The sequence below is a fragment of the Vipera berus genome, assembly GCF_964194415.1.
Source record: "Vipera berus genome assembly, chromosome: Z".
In the NCBI taxonomy this organism is placed as follows: Eukaryota; Metazoa; Chordata; class Lepidosauria; order Squamata; family Viperidae; genus Vipera; species Vipera berus.
The window spans coordinates 27337210-27356873 of record NC_138205.1 but is presented as its reverse complement, the minus strand read 5'-3'; the positions used below and the strand labels follow the sequence as shown (position 1 = coordinate 27356873).

General features: G+C 36.6%; 1 protein-coding gene across 1 annotated transcript; it reads left to right on the top strand.

The window, feature by feature from the left end:
• Positions 1 to 17468: 17468 nt before the first annotated feature.
• On the top strand, positions 17469 to 18368 carry LOC308678891 (vomeronasal type-2 receptor 26-like; the record flags this gene model as incomplete). The annotated part of the gene is made up of 1 exon (XM_081346124.1): positions 17469 to 18368. One exon carries the CDS (start codon positions 17469 to 17471, stop codon positions 18366 to 18368), a length of 900 nt encoding a protein of 299 aa, XP_081202250.1.
• Positions 18369 to 19664: the final 1296 nt, after the last annotated feature.

The window sequence follows — 19664 nt, the reverse complement described above, 5'->3', positions numbered from 1 at the left end:
TTTTTTTACTTTGCTTTCCTGTATTTGGGATACTTCTACCCTAGAATTAGAATCACAGTGGAGCTGGAAGGTACCTTGGAGGTCTTCCAGTCCAGCCCCCTCCTCAAGCAGGAGATCTATATTATTTCAGACATGTAGCTCTCCAGTCTCTTCTTAAAAACCTCGAGAAAAGGCAAGCTGTTCCACTCATTAATTGTTCTCACTGTTAGGAAGTTGCTCCTTAATTCCAGGTTACTTCTCTTCTTGATTAGTTTCTTGTCTTGCCTTCTGGTGTTTTGGAAAAAGAGTTGACCCCCTCTACTTATGGCAGCTTCTCAAATACAGGAATACTGCTATCATGTCCCCCCCCTTAGTCCTTCTTTTCTCTAGATTTGCCATTCTGAAATTCTGCAACTGTTCTTCATACAGTTGAGTCTCCAGACCTTTCATCATCTTAGTCATGTGCCTCTGTTTATACAATTAAAGAAAGTATTAGCTTTTTTTGGCTGCTGCCATACATGGCTGGCTCATGTTTAAGTCATTGTCCACTAGAACTCTAAGATCCCTCTCACAGTTATTGTTTTTGAGCCAGGATTTGCCTAATCTGTACTTGTACCTTTAGTTTTTCCTGCCTAAGTGTAAAACCTTGTTTTTCTCCACACTAAATAACATTTTATTGGATAGGGCCCATAGCTGAAGTCTATCAAGATCTTTTTTGGATTCTGAGTTTGTCTTCTGAGGTGTTAGCTATTCCTGCCAGCTTAGTGCCGTCTATATTTTGCTCAGAAATATATTTCACTGCCTCCTATATTATTGCAAAATAAGAATGAATTTCATTGTTTTTCACTTAAAACATGATTCATTAAAGTATATATTTTTAAAAAAAACAATAAAAGACTTTTGGATGGAGAGATTAAAATGTCTTAAGTGCAAAAGGTTTCAGTAAGGAGATATTTTATTATTATTACTGACATTTAGAAAAACCCTATTTCTTATCTGAATGTCTTTTCAGTTCATATATGGATCTGGAATGGGGGTAACAGAAAAGGACCATCTGCTTTACTATTTTCAAATGATTCCAAACGTACTTTATCAGTATAGAGGGATTATGAAGTTAATCCAGCATTTCAACTGGAATTGGATTGAATTCTTTATTTCCAATGGGATGCATTTAGAGAGTGTCACAAACTTCATCATTCCAGAATTTACAAAAAATGGTATCTGTACAGCAAACATATATACATTCATTTTGTGTCAAGGTGAAAATGACATGAAATGTTTAGAACAAACTTACTATGAAGTCATCAATAGTGAAACCAATGTGCTGGTTTTCAGTGGAGACATGCGTTCCATGGTGATTTTGAGATGGTTGCTCTCCAAATTTGAGTATCTGATAGAAAAACCTAAAGGCCATGTTTGGCTTATGACTTCTGGGATGGAGCTGAAAAATATCATTGCAGCTTCTAACTGGCCTATACTTGAATTCCATGGTTCATTTTCCTTTATAGTTCATTCTGAGGAAATCCAGGGATTCCAGCAATTTCTCCAGAAGAGAAACCCTTTAAATTCAGAAGGGGATGGTTTCATCAGAGATTTCTGGGCTTGGACATTTGACTGTCCATTCCAGGACTCTAGGTTCCATCCTAAGAACAGGGATGCCTGCACAGGGATGGAAAAACTGGAGGACCTTCCTGAGCATGTCTTTTCAATGAATATTTCAGGCCAAAGCTATAGCATCTACAATGCTGTTTATGCTGTGGCTCATGCCTTACATGCCATCTATGCATCAATCTCCAGACACAAGACAATGGATGGAAGGGAGGGAAGAAAACATCTGAATCAGCAGCTCTGGCAGGTAATGGCTCAAAAATTGTGGCATAGAAAATTATGTGTGTTACTTTTCATAAGGCAGAGTTTCAGAATCCATCTGTCCTAGCCAGTATAATTAATGATCATCTATAATTATATTTATAGGTAATGAACGTTGTATTCTCATTGATTAAACCTTAACTGCCACCTGTAATTCATTTCTGTAAAATGATTGAAATTTCAGTTAACAATGAAAGAACATCAATCTGTGAGAAACAATAGTATATACTGTACTATACAATATCCTATATAGAGGTGAAACTCGAAAAATTAGAATATAGTGCAAAAGTTCATTTTTTCAATAAAGCAACTTAAAAGGGGAAACTAATATATGAGATAGATTCATTACATGCAAAGCAAGATAGTTCAAGCCCTGATTTGTCATAATTGTGATGATTATGGCTTACAGCTCATGAAAACCCCAAATCCACAGTCTCAGAAAATTAGAATATTGTGAAAAAGTGCAATATTCTAAGGTCAAAGTGTCCCACTCTAATCCGCTAATTAAGCCATAACACCTGCAAAGGGTTCCCGAGCCTTTAAATGGTCTCTCAGTCTGGTTCAGTAGGAATCAGAATCATGAGGAAGACTGCTGACCTGACAGTTGTGCAGAAAACCATCATTGACACCCTCCATAAGGAGGGAAAGCCTCAAAAGGTAATTGCAAAAGAAGTTGGATGTTCCCAAAGTGCTGTATCAAAGCACATTAATAGAAAGTTATGTGGAAGGGAAAAGTGTGGAAGAAAAAGGTACACAAGCAGCAGGGATGACCGCAGCCTGGAGAGGATTGTCAGGAAAAGGCCATTCAAAAGTGTTGGGGACTTTCAAAAGGAGTGGACTGAGGCTGGAGTCAGTGTATCAAGAGCCACCACACACAGACGGATCCTGGACATGGGCTTCAAACGTCCTATTCCTCTTGTCAAGCCACTCCTGAACAACAAACAATGTCAGAAGCATCTTACCTGGGCTAAAGAAAAACAGACCTGGTCTGTTGCTCAGTGGCCCAAAGTCCTCTTTTCTGATGAGGGCTTCTTTTGCATCTCATTTGGAAACCAAGGACCCAGAGTCTGGAGGAAGAATGGAGAGGCACACACTGCAAGATGCTTGAAGTCCAGTGTGAAGTTTCCACAGTCTGTGTTGATTTGGGGAGCCATGTCATCTGCTGGTGTTGGTCCACTGTGCTTCATTAAGTCCAGGGTCAATGCAGCCATCTACCAGGAGATTTTGGAGCACTTCATGCTTCCTTCCACAGACGGGTTTTATGGGGATGGTGACTTCATTTTCCAGCAGGACTTGGCACCTGCCCACACTGCCAAAAGAACAAAAACCTGGTTCAATGACTGTGGGATTACTGTGCTTGATTGGCCAGCAAACCTGCCTGACCTGAACCCCATAGAGAATCTATGGGGCATTGCCAAGAGAAAGATGAGAGACAAGAGACCGAACAATGCAGAAGAGCTGAAGGCCGCTATTGAAGCATCGTGGTCTTCCATAACACCTCAGCAGTGCCACAACCTGATAGCTTCCATGCCACGCGGCATTGAGGCAGTAATTGCTGCAAAAGGGGCCCAAACCAAGTACTGAGTACATATGCATGCTTATACTTTTCAGAGGTCCAATATTGTTCTATGTACACTCTTTGTTTTATTGATTGCATGTAATATTATAATTTTCTGAGATTGTAGATTTGGGGTTTTCATGAGCTGTATGCCATAATCATCACAATTATGACAAATCATGGCTTGAACTATCTTGCGTTGCATGTAATGAGTCTATCTCATATATTAGTTTCCCCTTTTAAGTTGCATTGCTGAAATAAATGAACTTCTGCACGATTTTCTAATTTTTCGAGTTTCACCTGTAGAGCAGAACATCAAACTGTGGGATATAATAATATATACAATTGTATATATGAGATATAGTGATAACTGAAGTCTAAAAATTATATTATGATTGTGAATTTAAAAATACAGTGTTCCACTCTTTACTTCATTTTTTCCCCAAAATTCTTATCTTTTTTCAAACCCAAAGTTACCCAATCACAAAATAAAGCAATATGACTAGAGAAGTATTTATGTAAGGAAGTTTAAGAAATAAAAGAATTCTGTGTGATGCTGAAATGACATTTTTACTGTCAGCTGAGCCTCCTTTACAATGTCCCTGAATCCAGAAATGGATCGAGCAAAACCTCAATCACTTTTTGTTTCCCATTTCAGCTTTCTCATCTGTTGAAAACATTATCATTTAACAACAGTGCTGGAGACAAAATTTCCTTTGACGAGGAAGGCTCTCTGCTTGCAGGATTTGACATCATAAATTGGGTCTCATTTCCAAACCAATCTTTCATTGGAGTGAAAGTTGGAAAGATGGATCCATGGGCACCTCCACGTAAACAACTTATCATTAAGGAAGAAGAGATAGTATGGCATCATGGATTTAACCAGGTGAAAAACCATCTTATTACTATTTGTTGAAAGACTTTGGCTTTTTAAAAATAAATCTTTATCCCTTTAGTTTCAGTGAATGTAGATTGAAATACATTCCCTTCCTCAGAGGAGTCCTATACAAGTTCTTCCGGAAACTGTCATGTGTTCCTGATTAGAATTCTCTAGATTTTCTTCATTGTGCATTGAGTTGAGGGAACCAAGAAAACCTTTCAGAATATTTAATCAAGTACCCTTAAGTTTTTCCTTGGTCAGTACTAGCCATAAGCAATGTTATACTTTCTACCACACTAAGAATTTGCCATTGATTATTCAGAATTCCAAAATCAGAATTTCCATTATGTAAAAATACCATTTGGAAATGCTGATAATTATGTAGTTGTTATTGTGAAACAGGATTATCTCCCTTTAAGAAGATTGATGCTTTTTCCCAAGCTGTAGAAATCTCAGCTAACTCAATTATTTAATATTAAGGAATTATTTTTCTATTTCATGATGAAAAAAGTTTAAATATGAATTAATGTTTCCGAGCCCATATCTTTGAGGATGACCTTTTTCATCTTATTTTGCCAACAGTCACGACCTATCTCTCTGTGTAATGCCAAATGTCAGCCTGGTTATCAGAAAGAAATAAAGGAGGGAAAACCGTTTTGTTGTTACAATTGTGTGCCTTGTCCAAAAGAGTGGATATCTAACAAAACAGGTGAGGTGAATAGGTAAAAGATTAAACAACAGAATAATGTTTCTTTCACACAGTTCACATTTTCCCAAGCTGTAAACATCTCAGCTAACTCAATAATTTAATATTAAGGTTTTTTTATTTTGTCTTGAATTTTTTTTTAGTAGGAGTCATTCTACTTAGAAAGTACAAAATTTCACTTCATGCCAATATGTAACCCAAACATTAAAGTTTCTGAGACCACAATTTGGAGGATGTTCCTCTTCATGTTGTCTTGCCAACAGACATAACTTATCTCTGTATGTAATGCCAATTGTCAGCCTGGTTATCAGAAAGAAACAAAAGAGAGAGAATGGCTGTTGTCTAGAAGGGTGGATATCTAACAAAAAAGGTGAAGTGGTAGCTAAAAATAAACATACTGAGCAAAAAGTACTATAACAAAAAGCTACAACAAAAAAACTAATGCAACATCTTTGTCTATAGCTGTTTTCTCCCTTTCTTATAAAATAAATAAACACACCCTGCTTGTCTGTACAGTATCCTACATGTGTGTTGAGAAAATGGTATGTAAAGCCAAAGAGTTGTTTAACATGTTTTCACCACTTCTTTTTTATTCAATATTTTATTAATTTTTTATAGTGACAAATCCTTAATATTTTATCAGCAACATATTTATTTATTTATTTAATTAGATTTATATACCGCCCTTTCCCAAAGGACTCAGGGCGGTTTACAGGGTACTTAAAACAGTGATACAAAAATTAAAAACAATTAAAAACAATTAAATTTAATCCCTGAGAATAAAACCCCAATTAAAAGTAAAAACTCTCAGCCTGGGCCGGGGAGCTCGAAGAGCCAGGTCTTCAGGTCCCGGCGAAATGAACAAAGGTCGGGGGCAGTCCTAAGTTCCATGGGCAGCTGGTTCCAGAGGGGAGGTGCACCCACAGAGAAGGCCCACCCCCTGGGTGTTATCCGCCGGCAATCTTTAACCGGTGGTACCCTGAGAAGGCCCTCCCTGTGAGAGTGCACTGGACGAAGAGAACTTGATGCCGGTAGCAGGTTTTCCCTCAGATATCCTGGATCCAAGCCATTAAGGGCTTTATAGGACATCACCAGCACCTTGAATCTCACCCGGAGGGCAACCGGAAGCCAATGCAGCTCGCGGAGTAGAGGTGTTACATGGGAGTGTCGGGAAACCCCCATCACAACTCTCACGGCTGCATTCTGCACTAGCTGAAGCCTCCGAGTGGTCCACAAGTGCAGCCCCATGTAGAGAGCATTGCAGTAGTCTAAATGGGAGGTCACGAGCGCATGGGTGATTGTGCATAGAGCATCTCGGTCCAGGTAGGGTCGCAACTGGTGCACCAGGCGAACCTGGGCAAAAGCCCCCCTGGTCACGGCTCCTATGTGATCTTCAAAATTGAGCCGTGAATCCAGGAGGACGCCCAAGTTGCGAGCCCTATCAACGGGGGGGGTAACACCTCACCCCCATCGTTAAAGATGGAATAGTCTGGTTAACCTGAGATGCCAATATGCACAGCCACTCAGTCTTGGCAGGATTGAGACAAAGCCTGTTTCTCCCCATCCAGACCTGGACCGCCTCCAGGCAACGGGACATCACGGCGAGGGCATCACTGGGTTGGTTCGGGGTAGAGAAAAAAAGTTGGGTATCATCAGCATACTGATGATACCCCACCCCGAAACCATGAATGATCTCACCCAGCGGCTTCATGTAGATGTTGAACAGGAGGGGAGAGGGAACCAACCCCTGAGGAACTCCACAAATGAGGCCTTGGGGCGGATCTCTGCCCTCCCGTCAACACCGACTGCGAGTGGCCCAGGAGATAGGAGGAGAACCACCGTAAAACAGTGCCTCCCACTTCCAACCCCCTGAGACGCCGCAGTAGGATACCATGGTCGATGGTATCAAAAGCTGCTGAGAGATCTAATAGGACTAGGACAGAGGAACAACCCATGTCCCAAGGCCGCCAGAGATCATTCACCAGTGCGACCAATGCCGTCTCCATGCTGTGCCCGGGCCTGGAGCCCGATTGGTACGGGTCCAGATAATCAGTTTTCTCCAGACAATATGGAACCCATATTTTCTGGGTTCCAATGTTTAATTTACTAATAGATGTTAAACTGCTTTCTCTCTACCTTGTTTTTAGAGCCATTGATAAAATGTATCCCGTGTTCTAAAGTATTCTGAATCTTCTTCCTCTTTCATTTTTAGTGTCAGTCTGTCCATTTCTGCACAATCTAAAAAAAATTAATTCATCAAAAATAATCCCCAGTTTTATAGGTACTGTTTGAAATAAAAAGAGTAGCTTTGGTAAATATTCATCTTCACCATTGCTATTCTCCCTCGTATTGAAAGTTGTAGATTTTTCCATTTTTCTAGGTCTAATTATATTTGTTTTTATAATTTTACGTAGTTGTCATCTTTTATTGTTGCAAATCTTGCTGTTAAATATATCCCCAAGTACTTTATTTTCTTAACTATTTGAAGGTATGGTTTTTTTTTGACAATTGTTTTTTTTTGTTTATCTGTAAAGTTTTTAGTTATCACTTTGGTTTTTTCTCTATTTATTTTGATTCATGTCACTTCTCCAAATTCTTCCATCTTCTGAACACTCAAATTGACTGGCACTAATAGTTGACACGGGTTGCTGCCAGGATCCTAGTTATCAACCAGGTATCTCCTTAAAATGTAAGATGTTCCGAGTAATGCAGTTTTTTGTAGCTTTGCTGGAGTTATAGCAGGAAGCTGCATCATCATCATCATTATTATTATTATTATTATTATTATTATTATTATTATTATTATTATTATTATTATTATTATTATTATTATTATTATTATTCCCTGAGTGCATTTTATACTATTCCAAAGGATCTAAGATTATTCTTAACTTATTTTTTATTAGTCTCTTAGGTAAAAATCCATTTTTGTCTGTATGTATAAATTCAATCAAAAATTTCTTTAATATTTCTGCTATTATTATTAATTTTTTTAGGTGTTTCTTGCTTTTTTTATTGAAAAGTTTTATAAAAGTTTAGGTTTATTCAATTTCTATAGGTTTATTCAATTTCTATACCGCCCTTCTCCCGAAGGACTCAGGGCGGTTACAATATAAAAGTTACAATATAAACCCCAAAACCAACCCACCCTAAACCCCCCCTCTCCCTCCCCCACTTCCCAGAGCTGAGTACAGGGTTACAAATATAATAATCATAATCTAACTAACATTAACCAACTATATAAATAACCAAGTCCATAATGCGCTTTAACTCCCCTTTAACATAAATATAAACAGATTAAAAGTAAACATAATAATAATAAAAAGATAAACAAATTAATATCCTAATTATTAAACAATACAATATCCAAGTTGTTAAACAATACTAATACTAAAAATAATATCATATAATTAAAACTAATAAAAATTCCACTATAATAAACTATTAATAATAATAATACTCTAAAATTTACTCATAGGCTAAATGGAACTTTTTAGTCCCATATTTATTCTGAATATAATCTATTCATCTTCTCCAGACTGAAATGTATCTTTCTTGTGAATGATCCTTCAAATAAGCAGAAATCTTAGCCATTTCTGCTAAATTTGACACTTTAAGCGTCAGCAAAAATTTTATACTCCAGATTTAATAGAGATATTGATCTATAATTGTTTATCTGTGTCAAATCTGAATCTCGTTTAGATATTAAAGTAATGTTGGCTTCTATCCACGCTTTTTGTATTTTAGCATCTAAGGGTACTTAGATGCTTTTTTTTGCTTTTTTAAATTGTGTGGCTCTAGCTAACATTCTAGAATTTTTATTACTATTTTCATAATATTCCCTATTTAAATAAATTAGATTTCTTTGAACCTGTTCTAACTCAATAATTTGCAACTCTTTTCTTTTAGCTAATAATTCAAACATAATCCTATTCTCTCTACTTTCTATATATTTACTCTATTTCTTTAATTTCCTCCTCCAACCTTTTAATGTTTCTCTTTATGTTTTGTTTTTTTATATTATAAGAATATTTTATCCCTAAACCCCTTACCACTGCTTTCGTTGCATCCCATATTACATGTATATTACTACCTCCTTCATCATTTATAGTCCATATATCTTTTAATTTTCTCCCATTTTCCTTGAAATCTCTTTATTTTTAAAAATCCCCAAATCCATCCTCCATCTACTTGCCTGTTTATAATCACAATCTATTTCCATGTCCATAGTTATCATTGCATGATATGATATTTTAATTATTTTTATTTCTGCTTTCATTATTTTAGTTAATATTTACGATTACAAATATTTAATCTATTCATGTAAATTTTTATTTCTACTAGAAAAATATGTATAACTCTTTTGATTGCTATGTAATTTTCTCCAAATATCTTTTAATTTATTTCTATTAATAACTTTTCTTGAATCTGTATTATTATACTTTATTTCCACTTTTGATGGATTAGATTTATTAATTCCTATATCCATAACATGGAAATTTGCTAAAGTGCATGCAAATTTGCTAAAGTGACCTCTTGTCCATAAATCAAGCCTTGAATTATAAGAAATCTTCCCATATCATCTCTTTTTATGGCTTTTATCTTAAATTCACATCTTTTAGCGGCAATGATTGCTACCCCTCTTCCTTTTGATGTACCAAATGACTTTTCATATACATCCACCCAATATAACCTAAATTCATTCACCCCTTCTTTCTTTTGATGTGTTTCTTGGAAAAATACAATATCTATTTTCTCTTTGTTAATTCATTTTTCAATTCTTGCTCATTTATATTTTCTCCCCAAGCCATGTACATTCCATGGAGCTACCTTCAATGATTTCCCCATATTTTCCTTCTATTACATATTCCCTTTGGTCTCCATTTTTGCTCTAACATCGATCATGCTTAATTCAGGAGATATCCATATCATATCAGTTCTGGACCATGGTTTATGCCAGTTTAAGTAAAATATATATTTTTGGATTCTTTTCTCTCCCTATATCCCGTATACAAGTTTCTTCTGCCATTTTAAAGAAAGTTTTAGGTAGTTTGCTGCTTTCTTTTTTCCCTATTTAACTGCTTCTGTAGTTCAGCTTCCTATCTACAATTGCATTAAAGTGTCCCATTAAGCAAATATTTTGATATTGCAATATCATTATTTTTTTATATAATTTTTGGTAAAATTATTCTTTTTTTAACTTTTATTGTTTTTATTTTATTCAAATAAAAATAATACAAACATATCATATATAAATCTAAATAAAAAAGCAGTATAAAAATACAAATACTACAGTGCACCGACACCCCTGGACACCATTTTTATTACCTATATTTCTTCTCATATAACAACTAACAATATACAATACATTTCAATTGTGCCCTTATCCCCTCTAAAACACCACATATTCTTGAGTAGGGTTATTCCCTTTGCCTTCCACCAAGACTGTTTTTGTAAAATCATCCCATATTCCGTTATAATTATTTACTTTAATCATCCCTTTTTAAAATTTAATTTCTGTTGTTAATTTATCATTTATTGCCATATTCCATATTTCATTATACCACTCATTTCTTTGAATATCCCAATTCTGTCTCCAATATTTAACCATCACTAATCTAGCTGCCATTATCAAATTTACAATCAATTCCTTTTTTGCTTCATTTATATCTTGTTTTTCCACCAGTAACAGTAATGCAATCCTCAATGACATATCTAAATTTATCTTCAAAAGTTCCCAGATTAATTTTAAACCTTTTGCCTGATTTTCTAGTTCAGTTAATATTATGTATATTTTCCCAATTCTTCCTTTACCTAGTTCAGGGGTAGGCAACCTCGGCTGTTTTATGACTCATGGACGTACTTGAGTCATAAAAGAGCCGAGGTTGCCTACCCCTGACCTAGTTCAATCTTAGGGTATTTCTCCATTTCTACTACCAGTGTTAAAGGAGAAATTCCTGGCATTAACCGATATTTTTTTTTAATCTCCATTTATTCCATAATTCTATCAAGTTTTTTAAAAGGGATTTTGAATTCTCTTAACAATTTTAAAATATCTTTTTTAAACCAATATGTTTCTATAGGATCGCCTATTTCCCTCAATTCCTTCAATCCTATATTGCTCCATAATAAATCTCTGTCTGCTATAATATCTGGGTCCACCCTTAATTGATTAGTTACCCAATAATTTCTAACATTTAGAAGACCCAGCTAATCTTTTCTTAATGGTTCATACCATAAAGCTTTACGTATTCTTGCTCTCTTGCCTCCATTACAATACACCTGCAGCAATCTCTGTATTTCCTTTAATTCTTGATCCACAAACTTAATTGTGATCATCCAAAATGTAAAGTTAATTTTTGGTAAAATTTTCATTTTTATTGCTGCAATTCTTACAAACCATGAACATTCCATGAAGCTACCTTCAACGATTTCCCCATCTATTTCTTATATTACATATTCTCTTTGGTCTCCATATGTGCTCTAACATCAATATTACAAAACTAAAACTACAAAGTAAGCATATTGACCAAAAATATAAATAGCCTCTTACTCATTCATATACATATATGTTGTCCCCCCCTTCCCTTCTTCAGGAGATCTTCTTCCTCTCTGCCTCTTTGGGCTTCTGGGGTGGGGGAAGAGGACCCATCCCTGCATGGAGTTTGGTTGCCCACTCCACCTCCCTTGACCATCATTACCCTTAATTTTTACACCCACACATATATTGTAAAATTACAAATACTTATATACTATCTCTACAATGAAGTTGTAACTCCTGTTGCTTCATCCAGCTTCCCTTTCTCCTGTAGATCTTCTTTATTGATGACTCCATGCTCCATTTCTCCATCACCTCCTCCATTGTTTCAACTCTGTAAAACCTTCCACCATAAGAAAGTCTAACCCCCCCCCCGGATATCTCCAGCTGTAGTTAATGTTATTTTTCTTCAATATTTGACAAACTTGATGCATCTCTTTCTTCCATTGTAAAGTCTCATACATAAACCTGGAAAAACCTGTACCTGATGCCCCCCCAAACATTATAGATGACATGTTTCACAATTTGTACATCAATTGCTCTTTCTTTGCATATGGCCAGAGTCACACCACAATATCTCTCAGCAATTTTCTTCCCAACCTTTTTGGAACAACTCTATATATTGCATCAATATCATATCTTGTAAAGGGGACATCTAGGAGGATTGAGATAGCCAAATCCAGTACTACTTGAATCAATTTTCCTTCATTTTCTTCACTTTTCTCGGGATATACACCTATATGTAAATTTGATCAGCGCTGATGATCACGTCTCTCAATCAAATCTTTTTTAACCTGATACATCATATATGTCTGACTTTATAACACCTTATCAGGTTCTCCCATCTAAATCTTCACTTCTGTAATATTTTGTGTCATATCCTGACTTTGTTTCACCAGATGTGTTATTCTTACATCTATCTTGTCCATTTTATCTTTTATTTGCTTCAAATCCTCCTCTATATTTGTCTTCATTTCTTTTATATTTATCTTCATTTGTCTTAACTCTTGTAAGAGAATGACAAGTTTATCTGGATGAGTCAGTGACTTCACAGGCATTTTTTTTACCCTCAAATCCATTTCTAAGGCTTTTTCCACTCGAATCAGATGTAAATCTGAAAGTCTAAGCTAAGGCCTGCTTTGGGTCTTTGCAAAACACTTTCTGCACTTTGGCTGCATTTTGACATCCAACCATCAAAGAGAGGTCTTCTTTTGTTGTGCTAATTTGAAGTGGAGTTTCCCAATTTTCAATTGTTCCAACAGTTTAAAGTATTGTTTCCTTATATGCATTTCTTGGAGACAAATTATATCTATTTTTAATTTTTATAGTATTGTATTTTTTTTTCCTTTTTGCAGAGGTGTTCAATCTATTTATATTTATTGAGAAAATCCCCCTTTCTTTCTTCATCACTTTCAGTTATATATAGATTTTATTCTTCTAGTTGTTCTTATCTGCTTCTGTACTCTTGCTTTTGCCCCTTCTTCTGTATTTCTGTTATCTGTTTCTTCCCCTTCCCTTGGTTTGGCTGCTCCTTCTATTGCTACCTCTTCCTGTTTCTTTGTTTCTCTTTCTGCATGAAATTGAAGACTTTTTCCTTCCAGGAATGCTTTGTATCTCTCATAAAATTCCATTGCCTTGTGTGTGGTGTCTAATCTGTATCTTTCCACTCCTTTTTCAAATAATTTTCTTGCCAGAAACTGATATTCTCTTCCTGAATTTCTTATTCTCCTGGGGATCTGCTTAAACATTCCAATTTACTTTCTTATAATGCAGAGGATCATCTCTCACTCTTCTCAATATCTCATCTCTTATAGATCTTTTGACAAATCTGATATGTACTTCTCTGGGGACTTTGAATTCACTAGAAATATCTGATCTATCTCTCCTTCCATTTCCTGTTTCCCGATTTCCAGTGCTTCAGCCAATAACTCCGTCATCAAGTCCATGAGGTCCTCTTCTTTATACTCCATTATGTTTTAAAATCTTGAGAAGTCAGATGCCATTTCCATTTCCAAAACTACCATTGAATCTTCCAATACACTGTTTGCCTGCATGCTTCTGATTTTCACTCTAGAAAGGGTACAGAGAAGAGCAACAAAGATGATTGGGGGACTGGAGGCTAAAACATATAGGGAACGGTTGCTGGAATTGGATATGTGTAGTCTAAGGAAGAGAAGGGTGAGGGGTGACATCATAAGCAGTGTTCCAATATCTCAGGGGCTGCCACAAAGAAGAGGGAGTCAAGCTATTCTCCAAAGCACCTGAAAGCAGGACAAGAAGCAACGGATGGAAACTAGTCAAGGAGAGAAGCAACGTAGAACTAAGGAGAAACTTCCTGACAGTTAGAACAATTAACCAGTGGAACAACCTGCCTCCAGAGGTGGTGAATGCTCCAACACTGGAGGTTTTTAAGAAGAGACTGGACAGCCATTTGCCTGAAATGGTATAAGGTTTCCTGCCTGAGCAGGGGGTTGGACTAGATGACCTCCAAGGTCCCTTCCAACTTTATTATTATTATTATTATTATTATTATTATTATTATTATTATTATTATTATTATTATTATTATTATTATTATTATTATTATTATTATTATTATTATTATTATCTTTTATTTCTTCCATCTTTTGATCAGTCTCTACTGACTTGTCTTCTATTTTCTTTCTTTGTAACCATCTGTCTAAAGCTTTCTAATTGAGAGTTTATGTTGTGAATTTCTTGATTCTTTTTATCAAAATTGTCTTTTCTCTCCTCACATTTTTCCTTGTATCTTTATTGTGAGAGGAAATTCCTCTTGGATTGCTTGTAGTGTCACTTGCATCTCTTTCTGAAAGTTGTTAGATTTTTCTTGTTGAAGCATTGATTTGAGTGATCTCTGATACACAGGGCTTGCAGAGGCAGAGGACAGGGCTGAGGGGGGTTTTCTTGCCAGTTTTAGTTAAATTCGGAACGTTCATTTTGTTTCCACCTCCCAAATTTTTATTAGCTCTAATAACTTTCCCCAATGCCCACCTTAAACCAAACCATTAATCTTATGATCAATACCACAATATATATTTTACATTTGTCTTAAATAACTCTTATACTTCTTATCTATAGTCTCTGTAATCAGGTAGGGTCCCTAAGAAAAAGAGGGAAAGCAAGATGTAAAAGAAAAAAAAAAGTAATCCACTTGTGTTTCTGAGGCACACTTCCAGAACAACTGTCCAAAATCCAAGTTTATCACTCAGTCAGAAGTCATAATCCACAAGGTCCTACTATTCAAATTTGATAGTCCATAGGGCCTTCTTCAAAGGAAGTCACCAATATTTAAACTTCCATGTCCATAAATATTTCTAATATAAAGAATTTATAATGTAATAGACTCCCTAGGCAACAAGAAGGAAAAAAAGTCCCAAAGTCCAGAGTTGTCAATCTGCCAAAGCATCCCGGGATATTCAGAACATCCCATCTCTTTCCATGGGGGGTGAACTATTACCCCCCGTAGATAGGGCTCGCAACTTGGGAGTCCTTCTAGATTCACGGCTCACTTTGGAAGACCATATAGTAGCTGTGACTAGGGGGGCCTTCGCCCAGGTTCGCCTGGTGCGCCAGTTGCGGCCCTATCTAGACCAGGATGCTTTATGTACGGTCACTCACGAGCTCGTGACCTCTCGTCTGGACTACTGCAACGCTCTCTACATGGGGCTGCCCTTGAGGACCACTCGGAGGCTCCAACTGGTACAGAATGCAGCCGCGAGAGTTGTGTTGGAAGTCTCCCGATACTCCCATGTTCCACCTCTGCTCCGTGAGCTGCATTGGTTACCAGTTGTCTTCCGGGTGAGATTCAAGGTACTGGTAATGGTGTTTAAGGCCCTACATGGCATGGGTCCAGAGTACCTTAGGGAGCACCTGCTTCCGGCATCAACTTCCCTCCGCCCTGTGCGCTCCCACAGAGAGGGCCTCCTCAGGGTGCCACCGATCAGAGAATGTCGATTGGTGGCCCCCAGGGGGAGGTCCTTCTCTGTGGGCGCCCCGGAGCTATGGAATTGGTTGCTGGTTGAGCTCCGGATGGCGCCCGACCTTCGCTCCTTCCATCGCGATCTGAAGACATTCTTATTTCAACAAGCCGGCCTGGCCTGAAGGGGGATGGGTTGGGTTTTTATCTCACTTTTAATATTTGTATTTATTGTTTTTAGCTGGGCATATGTTTAATTTTCTTTTAACTTTTGTATTTTTGTATTTTTTATATATCTGCCCTGTTCACCGCCCTGAGTCCTTCGGGAGAAGGGTGGTATATAAATAAAATTATTATTATTATTATTATTATTATTATTATTATTATTATTATTATTATTATTATTATTATTATTATTATTATTATTATTATTATTATTATTATTATTATCCAAAATATTTTACTGTTGGTAATTCCTTACCATTCCCTCTGTCTCTGACTAGTTTGTGAAACTACAGTATTTGTAATCCAAAGAAGCCAGATGGCTTCAAAATAGTTTGCAATTTTAGTTGTAATCCATCCTGTAGAGAAAACACCCCAAAATGTTTTTTTTCTTTGTCTAGCTGCAATTTACAAGGCCATGAAGTTCTGAGACATCAAAGAATTGAGTTTGTAATCTTTGTCTGGGCTTCTGGCGAACTTCTTTCACTCCAGATAAAATATATAAAGAAAGTATATAAACAAAGCTCAATGTAGTTCTTTACTTTTACTATTAGGAGTCATTAGGTATCCACTTTGTAACTATCCAGCCAGGATTTTTTATAAGAATTTGGTCTGATACTCTCCAGGAAAGGTAAAAAAAAGTTTAAAAGTATTATAACTCCTCAAACCTCTCTCTCTCTCTCCCTCTCTTATGTTCAAAGTAAGTTTATAGTCTTCTCTATTTTCCCTAAACAAACTTAAACCACTTATTCTGGGAGAAGGGGTAAGAAAGAAAGAAAAAACTTCCTTTAGTTCTAGGAGTTCTTTGCTTTTGGATTGCTTTTTTTTTTTCAAAAAAAGGGAGGAAGGAAAATAGTCTCACCCAGATCAGACAGCAGCTTCTGATTGGGTGTGACCAGTCTTTCTCCTTTTTAGTCCCGAGGGCTTCCTTGGATCAAGTGGGTCGACTGCCATCTCCCTGTGATCTACAAGAGTTCCCTCTTGATCTGTTGCCTCTCTGGGGCAACTTCAGGCCCTTTTTGGGCACCCAGCACAAAGAAATCAGGTGCAGGATGCAGATCCCTGCTTCCCAGTGTCTGTTTTACACCAATGTAAAAATCAGAAGTCATGCTTTCACCAATTCTTAATTAGGATTATTAGAAAATCTATTTATATTAACTGATAATGCAAGAATATTAGTCCCAGGGATATTCTCCTCGCCTAGAAATGGTCTTCAGCACAAGCAAAATGGAGAAATTTTGGCCAGGAGACTTTCAACCACCTTCAGCTTGTATCCTGGTTTTTCATCTGCTGGAACAATACTGCCCAGGAGGCATCACCCATTATTTCAATTCTCCTCAGCAATGGATATCTTTTACAGTATTATTTATAAATATCATGAGTTGCTTTATTATCGTTCCACTTCAGAATATTTTTTTAAATTATTCTTTATAATTGCTTGGTATCCATACAGATTGGGAAATAATGTAAACACTAAAAAAATTACTACATGCTGTACAGAACACTGCCTAAATTTGTCATTTTTGTTCATGCCACAATTTATAAGTTTTAATGTTAAGTCAGATGGACCAGAGACAAATTGTCACATAAATAGTGATGTTCTTTGTTCATTCTAAATAATAGGCCAACTACTAGGTCTTTTACCATTTACATATATAAAGACACACACACACACACACAGAGAGAGAGAGAGAGAGAGAGAGAGAGATACAGACATTCAGACATAAATTCAGACATTATTACTTTTTTTTCCTTTTAATTTTGTGAACTTTTACAGATATGGACAATTGCTTTAAATGCCCACAGGATCAGTATGCAAACAAGGAATGGAACAGATGCCTTCCAAAGGTCATTAGCTACTTGTCCTATGAAGAACCATTAGGTATCAGCCTGGCCACTTGTACAGTCTTGCTGTCTGTTATTACTGTTCAGATCTTGAAGACATTTTGGAAACATCACAATACTCATATTGTGAAAGCCAACAATCGTGACCTTTCCTACCTTCTGCTCATCTCACTTCTGCTCTGTTTTCTTTGCTCATTGCTCTTCCTTGGAAGACCACTAACAATAACATGTTTCCTCCGTCAAACAACGTTTGGGATCATTTTCACCCTGGCGGTATCTTGCATATTGGCAAAAACCCTTATTGTAGTCCTGGCATTCATGGCCACACAGCCAGGATCCAAGATGAAGAAGTGGACAGGGAGAAAACTGGCCATCTTCATTGTTTATTCTTGTACTTTTCCTCAAGTAGGCATATGTGTTGTGTGGCTTGCAACATCTTCCCCCTTCCCAGATAGCGATATGCTTTCAATGAGCAAAGAAGTGGTCCTTCAGTGTAATGAGTCATCACCCATCATGTTTTATCTTCTTTTGTGCTATCTGGGCTTGCTGGCCATTGCCAGCTTCATTGTTGCTTTCTTTGCTCGGAAGTTGCCAGACACTTTTAATGAAGCCAAATTCATTACTTTCAGCATGCTGGTGTTTTGCACTGTGTGGCTGACTTTTGTTCCAACTTACCTGAGCACAAAGGGAAAATATATGGTCACTGTGGAGATCTTCTCTATCTTAACCTCCAGTTCTGGATTGCTGGGTTGTATCTTTGCTCCCAAGTGCTACATTATTCTGTTGAGACCTGAACTGAACAAAAGAGAGCACTTAATCATCCATAAAACTTGAATATGTCCGTTTTGCAGTGGCTGCATCATCAATATAACCAGAAGATATTCAAGTGACATAGCCTTGTATATTCATGATTTATATCTTTCTTTCTTTCTTTCTTTCTTTCTTTCTTTCTTTCTTTCTTTCTTTCTTTCTTTCTTTCTTTCTTTCTTTCTTTCTTTCTTTCTTTCTTTCTTTCTTTCTTTCCCTTCCTTCCTTCCTTCCTTCCTTCCTTCCTTCCTTCCTTCCTTCCTTCCTTCCTTCCTTCCTTCCTTCCTTCCTTGTATACTTATTTCTTACTTATTTCTATACTTACGTACTTACATACGTACTTACTTAATTGTTTACTTGTTTACTTACTTCCTATTTTTATATGTCCATTCCAGTCGTTTTCTGGCACACACATATAGAGGTCAAAATCTGACATCTAAAGCAACTAAATCCTTTTGAAAATGGAATATAATTTTATTACAGCTTATACAGTATACAGTATACTACATGTCCAACAAAGCTGAACATCCCTGGGATAAAGCAGAATCAGAGTTTGTATTCTTTTGGCCCACTGCATATGAAAGTCATGGCAACCGAAGAGTGAAGATACAGTGAAAATTACAGCTTTTATGTTGGAATCCCTGGGATAAATACCTTCCTTTGACATTATTATTATTATTTACTGCTTCCCACTAGGTCAGCATGATAGCTATACTGTTGTTGAGATATAGTCAGTAGATAAACGTAGGTTTCTGTTTTAGTTTTCTCCACTTCAGTTTGCTGTGAGTATTTTTTTACAAGGGCAATATCAGCAATAATATTTAATTTGTGATTTTGTTGGGGGGGCGGGTTGCAGACCATAGAGGTATGCAACTGAATACAGCTGACATGTGTATTGGGACTTAATATCTCTTGCTAGATAACAATAATATTAAAAAGTACAAATAGTACAACTTAAGATCTATCAGTTTCATACCTCCAATTCATAATATGCAATTTAGCTCTGTCCTCAGTATCTTAATGCCTGCCAAGAAAACATATCTTCAACAATTTCCACAATGATAAGAGCATGTAGCCTGATGAATGACATATAGAAGGTTTTACAGGGCAGGGGCAGCTATGGAAAATGCAGGTCTCCAAAGCACTTCTCTATGACAATGTTTAAGTAATTGGTCATGGAGCATGCCCGCTTTATCCAATTTCTTCAAATGAGCAGATATTCCCAAAATGTTTTGCAAGTAACATTTCCCTATGCTGTTTAGGGTGTTAGAATGGATAACCATTCCTTTAATTATGTAAGGAAATAAACTGGCAGCCAGTGCA